The sequence below is a fragment of the Callorhinus ursinus genome, unplaced genomic scaffold (genome assembly GCF_003265705.2).
Source record: "Callorhinus ursinus isolate GAN/ISIS: 27379988/994484 unplaced genomic scaffold, GSC_fseal_2.0 scaffold4, whole genome shotgun sequence".
Classification (NCBI taxonomy): Eukaryota; Metazoa; Chordata; class Mammalia; order Carnivora; family Otariidae; genus Callorhinus; species Callorhinus ursinus.
In genome coordinates, this window is record NW_027397066.1 from 7,078,975 (window position 1) to 7,095,832 (window position 16,858).

The window sequence follows — 16,858 nt, forward strand, 5'->3', positions numbered from 1 at the left end:
CACCGAATACCCTCGTCCTCTTTCCTCCCGGGTATGCGTGGAGCCAGAGCTGAGGATGTCTGCACAGACGGCGTCACAGTGCAGCTGCCCACGTGGTCCAGCAGGCTCGTCAACCGCTCGGCAACTCTCCCTCCCCAGCCCCCTCCTCGCTGAGAGGCCAGACAGCGAGGGCAGGTGCAGTGGCCACATACCATCCCTGATGAGGCTACAGAACATGGGATGGAAACTGTTACTGCTGCCCAAACCAGCACCTCTTGTGAATTTAAGGCAAAGCAAAACAAAAAAGGAACCTGGTGTCATTTCAGGGTATGCACGGTTAACCAGCAGTGCATCGACTCCAAAATATGCCCTGCTGGAACTCAAGGCACCTGTGCTGTACGGAGGCACGCCATTCCATGTTTCAGAGACGTACCCCGCAAGAGAGGCTATGTAATAAATAGCCCCCCGACACTGAAATAAAAGGGCAGAGAACATTTTACAGTTGCTTTATTTAACAAAATTTACGCCAACTTCTTTATGTACAAACGTGTTTCAAAACCAGAGCAGCAAACACACCGTTAACACAGGACTTACAATAATGCTTAAAACGCGTTATGCAATGTTTTGTTTTCTGCTCAGAGACATTTACAGATTCAAAAATTATTCCAAAGGCCGAGCAATGTTACATCTTTGTTTCCTGGGATGATTTACTTAGTAGGTTGTGAAGAAAGAGGGATGGAGCTCTTGAGGGTTAATATATGTTTAGTTTAACAAACAGCATTTGGCCCATGGTAGGGCTCACAAAATGTTTTGGGCAGGGGACAAAAATTTGGGTAAAATATAATGAGACTATGAGTCATTTTTTTAAAAATTTTCACTCTGTCATAGCTATAACAAGATGGTCTCATTTCTGACCCCCAAAAGTAAGAAACTCTTAAGAAATAAGTTTAAAATTTTATTAGTAAGTACTATTAATAAAAAATTGTGAGTACAGGTCCTTCAAAATCAAGATGGGGTATGTAAGTACTCAACACAATTCTACCCCTACCTTGTCCAATTTTGTTAGAAATGTTTCAGGACACTTACCTACATGTTAACAAGCTATTTCCTAAAGTTCTTCATATAGGGAGGACAGACATGTTTTGCTTTCTCATTTTTTATGAGTTTTCAGGAGCCTTCTCAATGCCTCAAAAAGGTACTGTAGCTCTGGAAATCCCCAAAAAACTTACATAGTCTACTTATAAAATTGAGCTCCATATAAGTTACATAAGCGGACTTTTAGGTAATACTTGAAAAGCGGCTGATGCTGCAAAGTATATTTCATGTGGACACTTACTTAACACTCTGACCTGATTCATGGTCATCTTTCCTGAAAGGTCATGCTCTAGCCTCTCGAGAAAGATGCTACCAAGCAGTGAGGTATAGAAGGAGGAAGAAAAAAAAAATCACAGCCTTCCCTTCTCAGTGTCTTGGGAGCCTTCCATCGTGCCGGCAGGATACACATCTACACGCGGCTCACACTTCAGGGCACTCTCCTCTATGTGGTGAAGTGGTACACAGGATCCATTTCCCAAAAAGCACCAACTAGAAATGCAAAGGGATGAAATACTGCAACGAAATGATCCTCAGGAGTTTCTACTCGTTTGTTCATATAAATCAAGATTCATCACTTACTTGTGCTTTCATTTTCTAAAAATGAGATCACACCATTATAAAAATGTGCTTCCAAAATAATTTCTAGAATATAAAATGTCTTATATTTTTCCAGCCCACATAATTTCATTATAAAATAGGAAATCAGAAAATTAGCTACTGCAGTTTTCGTATGGTAAAAAATATTTATATGTGTACACACACGCATATATACACATATAAAAAAACCCAAGTTTTAAATTTCAATAAAAATTAACCAATTAGCCAACTTAATGATTATGTATTCAATTAGACATAAGAAATGTTGATTATCTGTAATGAGAACCAACTACAAAGAATTACAATCCCACCTATCAGAAGATAGTCTTTCACACGTGTAAAAAAAAATCCGAAAGTTCCAACTAACCAACAAAATGGAAATCTCACTCAAGTCTTTTTCAGATAATAATGGCCCCCCAGTTTCATTCACTGCACTACTGAATTCCCTAAGGAAGGAGCGGTCTTAAAGTGAGGACAACAGAGCCGGGGCCGCCCTGCGGGTGTGTTCAGCGTGGTGGTCGCTTCCTGGTGGAGTGGGCGAGCAAGGACGAAATCCCGCTTGAGCTCCCTCAGCCAGGCCACCGACCTGCCCACGGGGTGGTGGAGGTGCAGAGGGAGTGTTTCCTAATGCACACAAAGGTGCTGTGTGGACCAGCCGTGGTCCTGGCGTCTGCTGGTGGAGAGGGAAGCAGGTGTTCTCGAGAGTTACTACCCAGGAAAGGTGAGCGAGAAGAACAAGACCGTGGAGAAGATACATTAGAAGCAGGCTGTGACTACCGGTGAAAACTGGGAATAGTGTTTCTATAAGCTCCACAAAGATGGTGGGATGTTTTTCTATTTTGTGGATTCCTGCCTGTTTTTTTGTATTTTCATGAGGGAAAGCCTTAGGGGGCCTCAAAGGCACAAAAGGAACGGGACAGGAGGTGGGCAGGGGAGCGTGTCACTCCGCAGGAGAGCTGGTTCAGGTAACTGCCGGAGGGACAGCAGGCTACGGGCTGGGGGGCAGTGTCCAAAATCCTAAGTGGTGGAGAGAGAGAGCTCAGCCTCCGCCCCCAGTCTGTGCCTGAGTCCTCAGGTGAAAACTAATGGTTACGTTAAAGTCGTAAGTCTCTTCACAATCCTACCTTGAACTGTCTTCCCCAGTTTTATCTATGTCGTAAGAAGCCTGTTCATTCACATTTTAAATTGGTTACTTTATGTTTGTGAGGGTGGTACGGGCAAACAGGAGCCTTACTTTTAGATATTTTCCCTCTGTGACCATGCCGTTTTTTTTTTTTTTTTTTAAAGGCACATTTCCTCCCCAACTGTCATAAATCAGGACATTCAAATAGAAAGCAAAGGTTTAAAAATGTTTCTTTCCTCCCCTAACATCTACTGCTCAGGCAAACCCTTGGAATCACTCTTTAAAGTGGCCAACAAAACCACAATGCTCTGTGCTAAAGACAACAATTCTGAGTACTGCCGAGTGGGTGAGGAGTTTCAAAGAATAGCCACTTTTCTATAACCAAATTTAAGATAACAAAGTAGAAAGTATAATTTCCATTATGTACCAAATATGCAGCACATGAGTTAATGCAGAAAAAAACGGATGTGCACACCAAGATAGGGTTTAATTCCTCAGTAGCATTTTGTATGCAATGTGTAAAACACTCTAAACTTGCCCCTCTGATCACAGAAAATTTGTACCTACTCAGAAAAAAGGGGTGCTAAACAAAGAAAAGTCTCAGATCCCATTGGAAATCTGGAAGTTTCACTTCTCTCCAGAAAAATGCATGTATAGATTTGTGCATACTATTTCAGGGGCTTCCAATACCTTCCAAGGTCCAGTCTCTTATCTCAGGTTAAGACTCCTGGCTCTCAACATTCCTACAAGGTTTCTGAAGAATGAGCGGTCCTCCCATTCCTACGATCTGTATTTCCCCTACTGAGTCGGGGGGCGGGGGACAAACAAACTAGAATAAACTAAAAGTAAGAAAAACAATTTGCTTCAAAGACCGTTTTTTACTTATTTGCCCTTGGAAGAAAGAACATCCCAATCTCTGGTTGCCTCTATCAAATGCCGTTGGCCATGACTCATCCACTCCTCCTGGTCTTCATACAGCCGCCCACAAAACCAGCACTTAAATAGACACTGTGATGAGTCATCAGGCAAGGAATCCACCACCTGGTAGTTGTTTTTATGCACTTTCTTAAGTTTCATTTTCAACATCATCTGCCTTTTTATCTGATTGGCCTCCTCCACGTTGCGGTAGGTCAGGCGAACGTGATGCCGTCTGATGCCTAACTGGCACCTAGTCCTCTCCGATAAGACGACTTTGAGGACATTGCCTTTGTACTTGTTGATTACCTTCATCACATTGGAGACTTCTGGAGAGTCAACATCAGGATGGTTTAACACAATGACGGGCTGGTTCCGACGGGGGCACTTAATCAACTGGTCTGGTTTAGCGGCGATCAGTCGAAGCTGTCTTGCAACCTGAAAAATTGAAGGATCCTTGAGATAGTGGCTGGGATCGGCCTGGATTTTGCTTTTCTTCTTGGATGAGTTCACTTGTTTGGTTTTATTTTTACTTATGGGAAGACTTCTGGAAAGCAGTTTGCCTTGCTTACTCAGTTCACTGCTTCCTTGTTGCCCGTGCCAGGGGCTAGTTTTTTTAGGCATGGTGCCACAAATAGCACTCTCTTTTCTTGGTTTTGGCCGAAGAGGTATATCAAGATTTTGGGACATGTTTATTGGCCCGCTTTCACTTGTCAAAGACTGTAAGTCTGAGTCTGTCTGTCTCACTGGGCAGAACGGAATGGGTTTTATTAACTGGCTCTCACTGCAAGGTATGCTGACGGGTGCTTCGCACGTTGCCTCTATAATGTGGGCGTCTTCTGAAGAATTAAGAACCCTCAACACAGCTCCTTTGGGGATCAACACTGGAGTAGCAACATGGGCGTTCCTGGTTACTCTGCTTTCAGTTTTCCCACTGCTGCCTTCTATAAACTGTGGATAGATTTGCTGTTGGGTGAGCGGCCCATTAAGACCACCATCATCCTGAGGTTTTGGGAGCGTGCCTGTGGAATAGCCAGGGCCAGTAAATGACACGTTAATTTCGTGAATACCTTCAGGAGCAGCTTTCGAAGTTCCCTTTGATGCCTGCCCTACAGAACGGCGATGTGCGTTATTTGCAGACAAAGATGACGGCTTGCCACAGGATTCGATTAACTGAGCTATCTTTCTGCGCAAGAGTTCAATTGACTTTATTTTGGACGTTGAGCTATTCCACTTAACACCCTCAGGGACGTTTTCAGACCCAGAGCTCAGAGAAAATACTGATGAGATGACTGGACCATCGAAAGAGTCCTTAGTCCTTTCAGGATTCTTTAATTCCAAAGGCTCCTCCCTGGGTGGCTGAGACCTGATTCTATCGTCTCCTGATATATTTATGTGCAAGTACTCGCTTTTAGGCTGAGAGGAAATCTGGCCTGTATTTGAAACTGCCTTGGGTTCCTCCATCTGCTTGTCTTTTGACTTCCTATGAGAGGGAACCATTTTTACAGGAATACTGATCTCCTTTCTGGATTCCAAGCTATTGGGACTTAGAGGCAACAAGCGCTTTTCTCCAGAGAAGGACATGGTTGCAGGTGACACAGCCCGGGGAAGTAACTGCTGCAAGTCGCCATGCGGGTTCCTTCCATCTTCAGCCAAAGAAACAGCAGCTTTATAAGGGAAAGGGCTGGACGCAGTGCCGAGACTGTGGAAAACACTGTTTTTTGCTACAGATGCCGGAGAATGACCTTTCAAGGAGAGAGAAGGAAGAGCCGGTCTATGTGGATACATACTATTTTTCTGGAAATCCTCAACTGTGTCCAGGTTGAGGAGGGATTCTCCACGGTTGTGCGCACTAGAATTTGACATGAAAAAATCATAAGACCTGACCCACTTCACATTTTTAAGTTGTTTCTGAACTGACGACTGAAGATTATCAATGCCTGTCAGTTTCCCAACATGCCCTTCCATCGCCAGGGACTTCGTTTGGCTTGCAGAAACCATTTTTCCTGGTCCGACCGAACCCTTCTCTTTAGTCATATGCTCAGAATCACCCCCTTCACTCCCAGCAGCTTCAGGGCGGTTACTTTCTTCCAGAGGAAACAGTTTGAGGACAAGCTGCTGGGTCCCGTTGACGACCTTCACATCCATCAACTGGGCCAAGCAGTTGGCAGGGACGACGAGTTCTGCCGGTGCCACCACTGTTAACGGCATTCCCGGCTGCACCGGCTCTTTTGCCGGGGACAACACTTCTACCTCCACGCTTTGGTTCTCAAACACACTGCCCTCGTTGGGCTCCGAAAGGGTCACTTTATTCGGAATACACACTACATCTTTTTGGTATTCCTTTGATTCAGGCAACAACATAATATTGTGCATTTTGTCTTTATTTGTATGGAGGGAGAACCTTGAGAGTTGATCGGACAACTTATTTGGAAATGCAGTCCTTGGATTGGGAGGTTTTAAGAGCTCTGTGTTTTGTTTCGATGTGTTGGTTCTTCTTGGCTCCAGCTTGGCAACAGTTTTGGGCGGCCGCCTTCCCCCGACCCTCTCGTGTACTCTCCGCCTGTGTTTGACAATGTAGTCATTCCTAATAGCACCATAGTCACAGTACTCACATTGGTATGGGAATATGCCTGTGTGTTTCACCAGATGCCTCTGGAACTCCCCTTTTGTGTAGGAAATGTAGCTGCAGTGAGAACAGATGAATTTAATCTCTTCATGTTGAAGAGTGTGCTTTTTGTACTGCAGAGGGTCCTTTGTGGAAAACCGACATTTGTCACAATAGTATTTGCCTGGCTTGAAGTTCCTTACCTTAAATTTATTAACGGAACCAGCGATGGCTTCGGCTTTATTTCCTATAGGAGTAGCACTGGGATTACTGTTCACAAAATGAAAATGGGGAGTAGCCACACCGAGGTTGCATTTGAAGCAAACATATTTGTCTTCCTTCTGGCTTGGCCCAGTAGCCTTTTTCAAATCTTGAAGCGGGATTTTGTGAACACTTTTGCACTTCGCACACGTAGCAATGGTCATCATGGCAGCCTCGGCCTCTGAGCCTTGACACAAAAGAGCTTGCGCTTCTTGTCTATCTGGTCGAATCACTCTATTAGCATTCGGTTGTTTGGGTGACATGGTCAAGGAATTATGTCCGTTATTCCCTTGGGTGGTATATAACTGCTGTCCAATATCCTTCATCTTCTTTATTTGCATTTCTAAAAAGAGAAAGCCAGAAAATCCAGCAAGACTTCACATGATAAAATCCTTAGGGGCCATCCTTCATTTAACTTCATAATTGGCGGAGAACCAGTGACTTCCTGGGGGGCATAGTCAGTTATCCTTGTTTATAAACCACCACAGTAGGTGGACGATCCCAAAATAGGATCGTTCCCAATTCTCTGATATTCCGGGCAACACTAAAGGGGGAAAAAAAAAAGACATCATAAAGCATGGTTAATATGTGAACCTAAGGTTTAATCTATTTCCAAACTTCTCCTATATTTCAATGACCTTTGAATTTTATGTGAAATCTTGACATATTTTCTTAAACACAAATTGCCAGTAAAATATAATACAACAGAAATGGCAAATAAGAAGCCTAAATAGAAGACATTTTTAAATTCAGCACCCTAAAACTCATCACTTTAGACCAACCATAAACCAGCTGTCATTCAGAACAGCCCTTGATACGTGAGAGTTATTTTTAGGTGTCACAGAGAGCATCCCAGCAACTTCACAGGTATAATTTCATATTAGCCTAAATAAAACTTCATACAGGAGGATGCTATTTCAGTTTTTAAACACACAAATTATCAAGTGGTAGAGAGGGCCAGGGCTTTGGCTCAGGTGTCCATTTGTTTCTACATGATAGCTAATTAGCAGCTTGGATTCCCAGCTCTCACTCACTCCATCTGCTTTCACAAATATAAGAGGTCAATAATACACTGGCAATATTAGGTAGACAAATACTGATTCCTTCAACATCTTACTGAGCGTCTATTATGTGTCAGGCACTGAGTGCTGCAGGGCAGTGAGCAAACCCCAGTTATCAGTCTGTACACTCAGGAGGGTGTAGTGAGGGGCAACGGGCAATATATTTATTTCTTGGGTGGTGATAAGTAATTGATAAAAATATACCATAAAGCAAGGCCAGGGGGACAAGGAGTAAGTATGTGATGAGGCTGCACGGCTGGCACGTGGAGGCGTGGAGTCAGGCAGGCCTCCCATGAAGCTGACGTCTGAGCAGAGACCTGGGCCAGCCAGGGAGCAGGTACTGCGGCTGTCAGGGAGAAGGGAGTTTCAAGCAGAGGAAGGCAAAGGTCTGTGGGATGTGGGCCTGCAGCACCTGAGGAATGGCAAGGAGGCGGAGAAGGGAGGGGACTGATGAAGGACAGGAGGGAGAGGAGGGAGAGGAAGGAGAGGGCGATATGGTCAGAGGCAGTGGGGGTGCTGGTCAAGGAAGGTTCTAGCACAGAGTCGTAAGGATGTGGCTTTTCCTGTACCTGAGGCGGAGACGGGGGCAGTGACGTGGCCTGAGGTGATTTACACCCTGACAGAGCCCCCCGCTGCCGCAGAGACAAGCGTCTGTGAGTGTGAATGGCAGCGCGGGGGGCTGAGGTGAGAGGCGGTGGCAGAGGCGCAAATGTCCCTACAGCAAGTGCCACAATATGGGTGACGCTGATGACACCTTCTATAAAAAGTTACCTTTTTTTTTTTTTTTTAAATAGTTACTTTTAAGTACACACTCTTTTCTCCAGAACATACAAGAACTAGGAGCCAAACAAAATTCTAGTTGGGGATCTGCTAAAACAGGTTTATTTTATGATCTTCTAAAAACCAATGAAGCCTTCTGAGCCTCAGTGTTTTCATCTGGCAGTCAGAATGAAGGACACTTGTCCAACCTCTCCCACAGCGCTGCCACGATGACTAAAATACTCCAGAGTGTAAGAGAGCACTTCTGAAGTTTTACGGTGCTTCTAAGCGTCAAGGGGCAGACAGAGGTACCCAGTGAGTGTCTGTTCGGTGATGAGCAGCAACGTGAGGGGGAATTGGCAGCTTCGTTCTGGCACACTGCTCACAGGCCAAGAGCCATGCAAAGTCAGTCTGAACGTAGGGTCAAGAGAATTATTGCATATTCAAGTCCAGCATAAAACCTGCCCTTTACAAGCATTTTTTGAAAGGACCATAAGAACAAACCATGTTTAACAACAGGCTTTGTTTTCTTTGGCAGTGTTGTCTTTCCCTGTTTCGCTTTTGCAAAAGACAGCTGCCTCCTCTCAAAAGCAGCTGAACCCTGGTGGCATCTAGGACTCAATCAGACTCGCAGCAAGTGGGCAGAGGCCGCTGGGGTCACAAGGTGCTCCCTCTGCCTTTAGTGTTCAAACACATACCTGTGCAAGGGGACTGTGAAAAGGGCAGGACATGTAAGCTGGTAAGCATGGGTAAAGACAAGGACTTCCATTTCCCACTGCACTCCTTGTATACACAACAGGTGGAAGTTTCAGGAGTCACTCGTAGCTCACATGCATTTCATTTTCCAGAGTTGTAAACTGGATTTAGTGAAGGGAGACCCCAGAGACACTACTAGTACCAGAACTTCTAGAAGCAGAACTTCTGCTATTACTCAGGTAATCTCAAGCGAGATTAGCTTGGATTCCCAGCTCTCACTCACTCCATCTGCTTTCACAAATGTAAGAAGTCAATAATACACTGGCAATACTAGGTGGACAAATACTGATTCCTTCAACATCTTATTGAGCGTCTATTATGTGTCAGACACTGAGTGCTGCAGGGCACTGAGCGAACCCCAGTATCAGTCTGTACACTCAGGAGGGTGTAGAGAGGGGAAACTATTACCTAAGCTATTACTCAGGTAATCTCAAGCAGATGAGAATGGGTCTACAAACATCCTCATCCCTCTTGAGAGACCCTGCACACCTTTATAAACCTGCACACCTCTTCTCTCATTTAGTCCTCGGTTCTCAATTCCAAAGATCTGCGTACCAGCTGATACCACATCTGCTATCTACCAGCCCTGTAATCCTGCTAACTACAGAGAGGGAGGGGGCAAAAAGACAGGAGGAAGAAGGGAGGGAAGAAGTAACTAACTCACTTGCCTGGCACAATGTGCTTACCAACTGCTTCAACATTTTACATGTTAATCCTAAGAAATTCTCAAGAATCTTGTGATGAGATTCCTCCATTTGAAGACTCACCCAAACCAGGATTCCAACTGTGCATTTTTAGTTTTCCAGCACCTTTCCCAGCCTCCAGGATTCTTCAAAATTTATAGAAAGCAGTTTTGCCATTTTCTTTCCAAGTCCTCTTAAAACTTGGAGGCGTCATTCCTCCTAAAACTGAAAACTTGAAATCCCAGATAGACTGGACGGTAAGATCACATACTTGGCAAGAAGTGGAGAGCATCCTGATGGAGGAATGTCCCCAGAGAATGAATCAAGCCAGCTACAGCGGCGAAGGAGTGCAGTCTGTTCAGAGGTGTTTCCATAAAACTATCTCACCAGTTATTCTGAATTAAGATTCCTTAGGAGCAAGTGCCGGTAGGAAGTGCGAGGCTGTGATTAGCACATATGTTTAATGGGAGGCAAGACATCTAGGCCACGTTTGAATTACGGTCACCTGTTTACAACTGTCTTCCTGGCTTCTAAACCATTCTCAAGATAATGCAGTGCTTCTACACCAGCACTTCCTCAGTCCAGGTGACAAGGATGTCAGGTTTCTTCAAAACAAGTAATGTTCTCTTTGGCCTTTGTAACGTGTGTGGCTAATTGTGGGGGGCGGAGGGGAAAGACCTGAGCAGGCCCCATGACAGGAGTGAATGGACGTGGTGAATGGCAGGGAAAAACTAAGGTCCTCTGCTGCTGGTGCTGCATGTGAGCCCATCTGAGGCCGTTGCACCTGAGTGACCGGCTCGAGAGCCCACTCCCTCCGTGCAACTCGCTGTCTGGCTCACATAAGGTCCAACCACCTGGGAAGCTGGGTCGTCTTGGCAAACCGCTGCCCAGGGGTCTGATAACTAACCTAGGCTTATGTGAGGTGATAAAAGGTAGTGCGTGCCTGACACTAGAAGGGCACTCAGTAAACTGCTGTTAACATCAGTTTCGGTGTTGACCTACCTTTCAAATGCATGCCTCTATTCCAAAACCTCTGCATTTGACCTCCTAGGACTAGAAACTTACTTTTTTAAAAAAGATAACTTAGGAGGGTTCTCAAAAGCACAGAAAATACTTAGTATTATGAACCCTGGGCACAAGAAATCAAGTGTCCAATGAATATTGTCTGTTTTTTCACAGCATGCAATGAGCTTTTTAATGCAGAATTATCTACAGGATCTGCCAAAGATGACTGACACACCCCGAAAAGTGCATGGTGTGTCACAAATGTGCTTCCTGAGTCTTGTCTCTTCCTCGGGAAAGGCCGTACAGCATGCCCTGCTGCTGGCTTTTCCTTTTGACTTTGAGCTCACTTGCCCTGGTTTCTTATACTTATTATGTGGACAGATGGAGAAAAAGATTAAGTTTGTCAGACACCAGGTCAGTGACACTGGGGCCTATAAAAACCATGAGGGTTGTAGAAGTTCTTATTAAGATGGAAGCAATGGATTTCTAAGTACTGAAAATGTCAAATGCTCAATAAAATTAGAAGAGAAATAAGTAGTAACACGATTTAAAGCTACAGACTCTGGAATCATTTTACAGGGGTTGAAATCCCAGTGCCATACCTTTCTAGGTGTGTGACCTGGGGCCAACTGTCTGCATCCTCATTGGTAAAACATACAGTTAACAGTACCTATGTCACAGGCATGTCATGAAAATTACGTGATAATATGACGTATAGTGCTTAGGTAAGCTACACATCATAAATTATTAAAAAAAGAAAATAGAGAAAGAAATCATGCCAATCACATGAATAGTCAAAGGGGCTAAAACACATGCTTCTTCACTGCCTAGCACTTGCTCTTTCCAGAATACACACTGAATCTCACGTCATGATTTCAATTGTAGTTACTGGGTTGTATAGTCTAAAACACAGTTTACCTCTGGGGTCAAGACCATCACCTAACCTCAGCGGCAAAGTGACTAACATGAAAAGATACTTGAACCACATACAGAGTATCCCCTACAACTTAGGTTTATGTAGGAGCTAGTCCTCCTTGCTCCTCTCCAAGCCCAGCTGAACTGTGAAATATCCCTGTAAGTGAATGAACATTTACAAGCTGGATGTTAATGTGAGAAGCGGCTAGCCAATTGCATCACATGTGCTCTATGTGCATCATCACCTAGTTTTTGTTCGTGAGAGATGCCCACCAAGTCAGTGGTAGTTGACTGACTGCATTATCATTTTTGGATGGAGAAGCAGATTCAGGGTGCTCTCTCCAGAAATCCTTCCATGTGGCTTCTGCCATATCCACTGCCAGGATGGGGGGGATGCAGCTGCAGTACCCATGAAGAGCAAAGGGAATGGAGTTGGAAGGTATGCAGTTCAAACTCTGATTCTGTCCCTATTTGTTGGATCCTTAGGCAAGTGATTCCCTCTGCTCATTGTCAGGCAAGGAAACAGGCTTTAGGATTGTCAAACTTAAAAGGTAATCAGGAGAGCCAAAGAAGAGAACATATGCAAAGCACTCAGCCCATAGCACAGGTGCTCAAAGATTTTCTTCTGTTCCTTTTGTCTAGTTATAGCAAACACCGGTCCAAGAAATGTTTCCCAGCAAGCAAAATTTTAAAGCATTCTACCTCAAAGTGCCCAGCAGCATGTAGACAAGTAATACCTGATTGGGGGGGGGGGGGGAAGGTAACATTAGGCCTGTAAAGTGCTATCACTGCCCAGGTAAAATGGTATTTAGGAAGAAGCTGGTAGCTCACTCAGCGAGAACTCTTTCAGACCATTACAAAGAATCAGAACTGAACTGAATGGGTACATAGTATTATTTTCTTTTTGCCAAACGACCTTGCACTTCGAAATAACCAAAGTGCAAATTGGTGGCCCCTGAATGACAAAAAATACTTCCAAATATTGCTGACAAATGTACCGCTTTTGGAATTCTAGATTTCCTTCTGAAACCAAATGTAACACTTGGGCCACAGAATGGGGCAAGAAGGCTGGACAAGAAAGCCTCTGTTCTGATTCCTTTGCTTTCTAGGGGAAAAGTATAAGAGTGGAAAAGACAATGACCTTGGGAGATCAAGAACAAGGTTTAAAACCTAGGTTTTGTACACAATAGCTGTGTAATTCTGGATCTGTTAACCTCCCCTGAGCCTGAGTTTTCTCACTTGTAGAGTGGAATGATAATGCCTAATTTACATGCTGATGTGAGGAAGAGGTATATGCAGACAGCAGGTAACCTTATGCTTGGCAAACAGTACATGTTCTGTTAAGAAATAAGTCAACCTGTTTTTGTAAGACTCCTTTGAATGTAGAAGAATCCGGAGACACTCCTGAGCAGCAGAAACTCAGCTTAACAAATCAGCCAGATGAGATAAAGGACTCGCAGCAGGAGGTCCTCAGGGGGCTGGAGGCCAGGATCTCCTCCACAGCCCCATCTACAAAGGAGTTATTTGGAGACAGACATGACACTGTGAAGCTCTTTAACTGAGACTATATCAGAAAACAAAGTAAGTTATCACATAGGGGAAATTATACTCTTGTTAGCATTAAAAAAAAATACAAGGTAAAAAACAAAGGAGTATTACAAGCAACATTACAAAACTGTGTGTTACTGAACACACACCTAGGGTGAAGGACACATATATTTTTGTATTTCCTCCCCACCTTGTTTTGGCTTAAAGAAAAACCAAATTTTGCAGATGAAATGGATTAAGGGTTTAATAAAAAGTATAATCGAACACAGAAAAAATATCCCCCACTACACCACTGATTATTAACCTTGGCTGCATTACGGTGACCAACTCGTCATAATACGCCCAGGATGTTAAACTTAGTTTTGAAGGAGGTCACTGGGATGGTCACCTTACTGCACACTAAGATTTCTTGGAGAGCTTTAAAAATAATGATGCCTGGGCCCCACTGTGTGTGGGGGTGGCTTTGGGAGTTTTAAAAGCTTTCCAGGTAAATCTAATGTACTGCCAAGGTTAAGAACCACTACCTGACATTACAGGTGCAGAGGAGTGTGTGGGAATGCCAAGAATACCATGAGCATTGTTGTGCCATCTTTTACATACCCACCCAGGCAAGGGTGCTGGAGAGGGCGGCAAGGCCACTGCCTTGGAGGGTAGTGGGGTAACTGGGCAAGCGGACTCTGGGTCCGACCCTTGCTTAGCCATTTGACCTTGGAAATGTCATCACTGACACTCTCTGTAACGTGTATAAGGACAGGAACACTTTACAGATTCTTGGAAACGTAAATGTTCCTGGGACGGTGCCCGGCAGTGTGCGAGTACAATGAACATAAACCAGGACTGTTTTCGCCCCACCACCTGCCACAGGCAGTCTTTCAGGAGTGTAATGGGAGATGGAGAGCAGTCATAAATGGGTGGTTTTAGTGAAGCAGTAAATGCCGTACCAGTGACCTGATCAGGATGCTCTCCGTGGCTGGCTGGGTTTGGCAATCCTGGACCATCTTGACTGAAGTCAGGTGGACGGGGTGCCGGGTGGCTGCAGAGGCACATTCATACATTACCTCAATAGTCCTCAAAGTACACCTTCAATTATCTGCTGCTTCTAAGATGACAGAGCTGGAGAGGCTGTGTGTCTTTTCCCAGGTCACGGAATTGGTCAGCTGGCGTCTAACCTAAATTCTTTTGCTTTCTGCTAGCAGGCTGTGTGAGACTGTGAACTGAAGTCACAGCATCTACTGTCACTCAAGTATGGTTCTTACTTCCTGCCCGGTGCTGTCAAGCTGCAGATGAGTCAAAAGCGTGGCAAGTTCCAGGGCTCTTCCTTATTTTGGGCCTTGTCTTCTCAGGCACCAAGCCCCATCTGGCCTCACACCTGCAGGCCCAGGCATAGGCTTCTACAACCAGGACCTTGCGAGGCTGCCAGGTACTACACAAAATGCCCTGCAGCAGAAGCCAGGCACTTGGTTTTAAGTCCTGGGTCTGGGAAGCCTAGGTTGCCCCCGGGGAATTTTCTTCTAGAAAATAAGGAGAATGAGCCCCCAAGATACTTGTCAAGCAAGGATGTGTGGCCAGGTAACACAGGAACTTAAAATAAAAAAGAAAAGGTTTCCTAGGACTCAGGTGACCTAATACATCAGATTGCCCTTTTCCTGAGATGGGCTGGCGCACGCGGTTTACAATTCTTCCCAGGTGATTCTGCTGCCTCGCCACCCCCACTCCATGATGAGAACATCTGGATTACATAGTCTCTGGACCCTTCATTCCAAGGATGGATTCTGGAAATTGCAATTGGCTGGGTTGGCATGCGTGAACAAAGAAAATGCAGTCTACCCCAGGCAGCTTGAGAACAATCCAGGACTGGGAAGTCTCACTGTGAGGACCTTGTTTATCAGTCAACAGGACAGGACTTGGCACAGGGGGCACTCAGTACAAATTGGTTGAAGGAATGAATAAATGAGTGAATGAATGAAATGTCCCAGCCTTCATGGCAACAACCATAAAAATATTCTTTGTTCTTCCTCTTGCCCAAAGAACTGACCCGGATCCCCTTACTTAAAGACAAATACACCAGGGGAGATCACGGCATTCTTTTTTCTTTACATTGGTTATCAATTAATTTTTAAAAAATCGGCAGAGTTTGACATAGTATCAGGGAGGAGGCTCAATAAAATAATGCCCTCCTTTGTCTGTTTTCCAAAATGCATTTGTAATGAATGTTATCAGCATAACAAAACCGGACACATACAAAAGGCTTATTTTTCAAGGCTATGTTACATCTAGGATAAAAAAAATTTTAAAGAGTGCCTCCTAGGTGAAAGAGAACATTGATATCAAACAATTAAAACAGCCTACCATTCTCCTTGCATTCTGAAGAGACTTTATGATACTGGTTTCTAAACACCTATTTGCTGGGCTTCGAGAACCCTCCACCAGTATCTCCTGCTGTGTACATACATCACTAGCTGGGCTGAACTTTGCATCCGTGACTCAGAGAAGGAGTAAGACCTACATTCCTATTCTCCCTCCTTTCCTCTAGGAAAGCACTGCAAGCTCCTGGAGACCACGGCTGTCTTACTCTTGGTGGCTTCAATTCTAAACTTAGGTATTAATCCTCAAAGGCTGTAACACAACATTACAATTTAGCTGTGTACACTTTCAAAAACAGGACAAAGTGCTATTTCACTTTTTAACTTGTTTAATGTTAGGCTAATTGTTCATTATCCTAGTTTTTAAAGTCAGCGTTATTTTAATGCGGTACATTTACATAGAGGGACGTAAGTGTTCTCTTTCTTTCTCTCCTTTGGTTTCCCTTTCCGGTGAAGAAATACTCACTTTTTTGCACCCTGCCTGAAACTGCCCAACAACCCCAGATCGCAAGACAGAAAGGGCAGCTGGGATGGGGAGGTCCCACAAAGGCTGCCATCAGCATCGGAGCAAGTCAAACCTTCACCATCCACCCTCCCCTGACTCCCCTCTCCCACAAAAGATGCACAGGTCCTCCGTGGACAAGCCCTTCCCGGGGCAAACGCCGCGAAACTCCCAAGGAAAGACAATGCCAGTCCGGTTTTCAAGTTTATTGTTGGCACTCTCACACCGATGGTACACGGTATCCAAGGCGAGTCCACATCTAACAACGTGGTGCTAGGACGGGAGGCGCGGGCGCGGGGGCTTAGTGCGTGGTCCGCCGGGGCCGGCCCGGCCGTGGCGGGGCCGCCGGGTCTCCTCTAACCACTGAGAGTCACACCACGTCAACGCTTACCTCCGAGGCCCGCAGGAGGCTTTTAAAAATGGCCTCCTGACGACACTTCCTGCTCGGAGCCGACCGGTAGAAATCCTCGCAAGAGATGCATCATTTAAAACGCTGGGGGCGGGCGGAGGAGGCCGGCTCCGCGGCTCCACACCGGCGGCCCCGCAGCCCGCACGCCGCCGCCGCACGTCGCGACCGGCGCGCGGGGGCCGAGCCTGCGGGGTCGCGGCGGCACAAAGGGCCCGCACCCCGCCGCCGCCCCGGCGCGGGGGTCTGGGCAGCCCCCGGCCCGAAGCCCCCGCCCCGCCC

At 45.3% G+C, this 16,858-nt stretch overlaps 1 protein-coding gene across 4 annotated transcripts in view; it reads right to left on the reverse strand.

The window, feature by feature from the left end:
- Positions 1-469: 469 nt before the first annotated feature.
- The window catches only part of ZNF518B (zinc finger protein 518B), a 21,198-nt gene continuing 4,809 nt past the window's right edge, over positions 470-16,858 (reverse strand). For 2 of the 4 annotated variants that reach the window (XM_073891426.1, XM_025887400.2), the window contains exon 2: positions 470-7,122. In XM_073891426.1, the coding sequence (XP_073747527.1) occupies positions 3,677-6,919 (3,243 nt within the window). In that variant the 5' untranslated portion in view covers positions 6,920-7,122 and the 3' untranslated portion in view covers positions 470-3,676. Of the gene's footprint in view, positions 7,123-7,843; positions 7,986-13,114; positions 13,267-14,246; positions 14,339-16,858 lie in introns of all 4 variants that reach the window. The other 2 variants (XM_073891424.1, XM_073891425.1) reach the window with 2 other exon arrangements.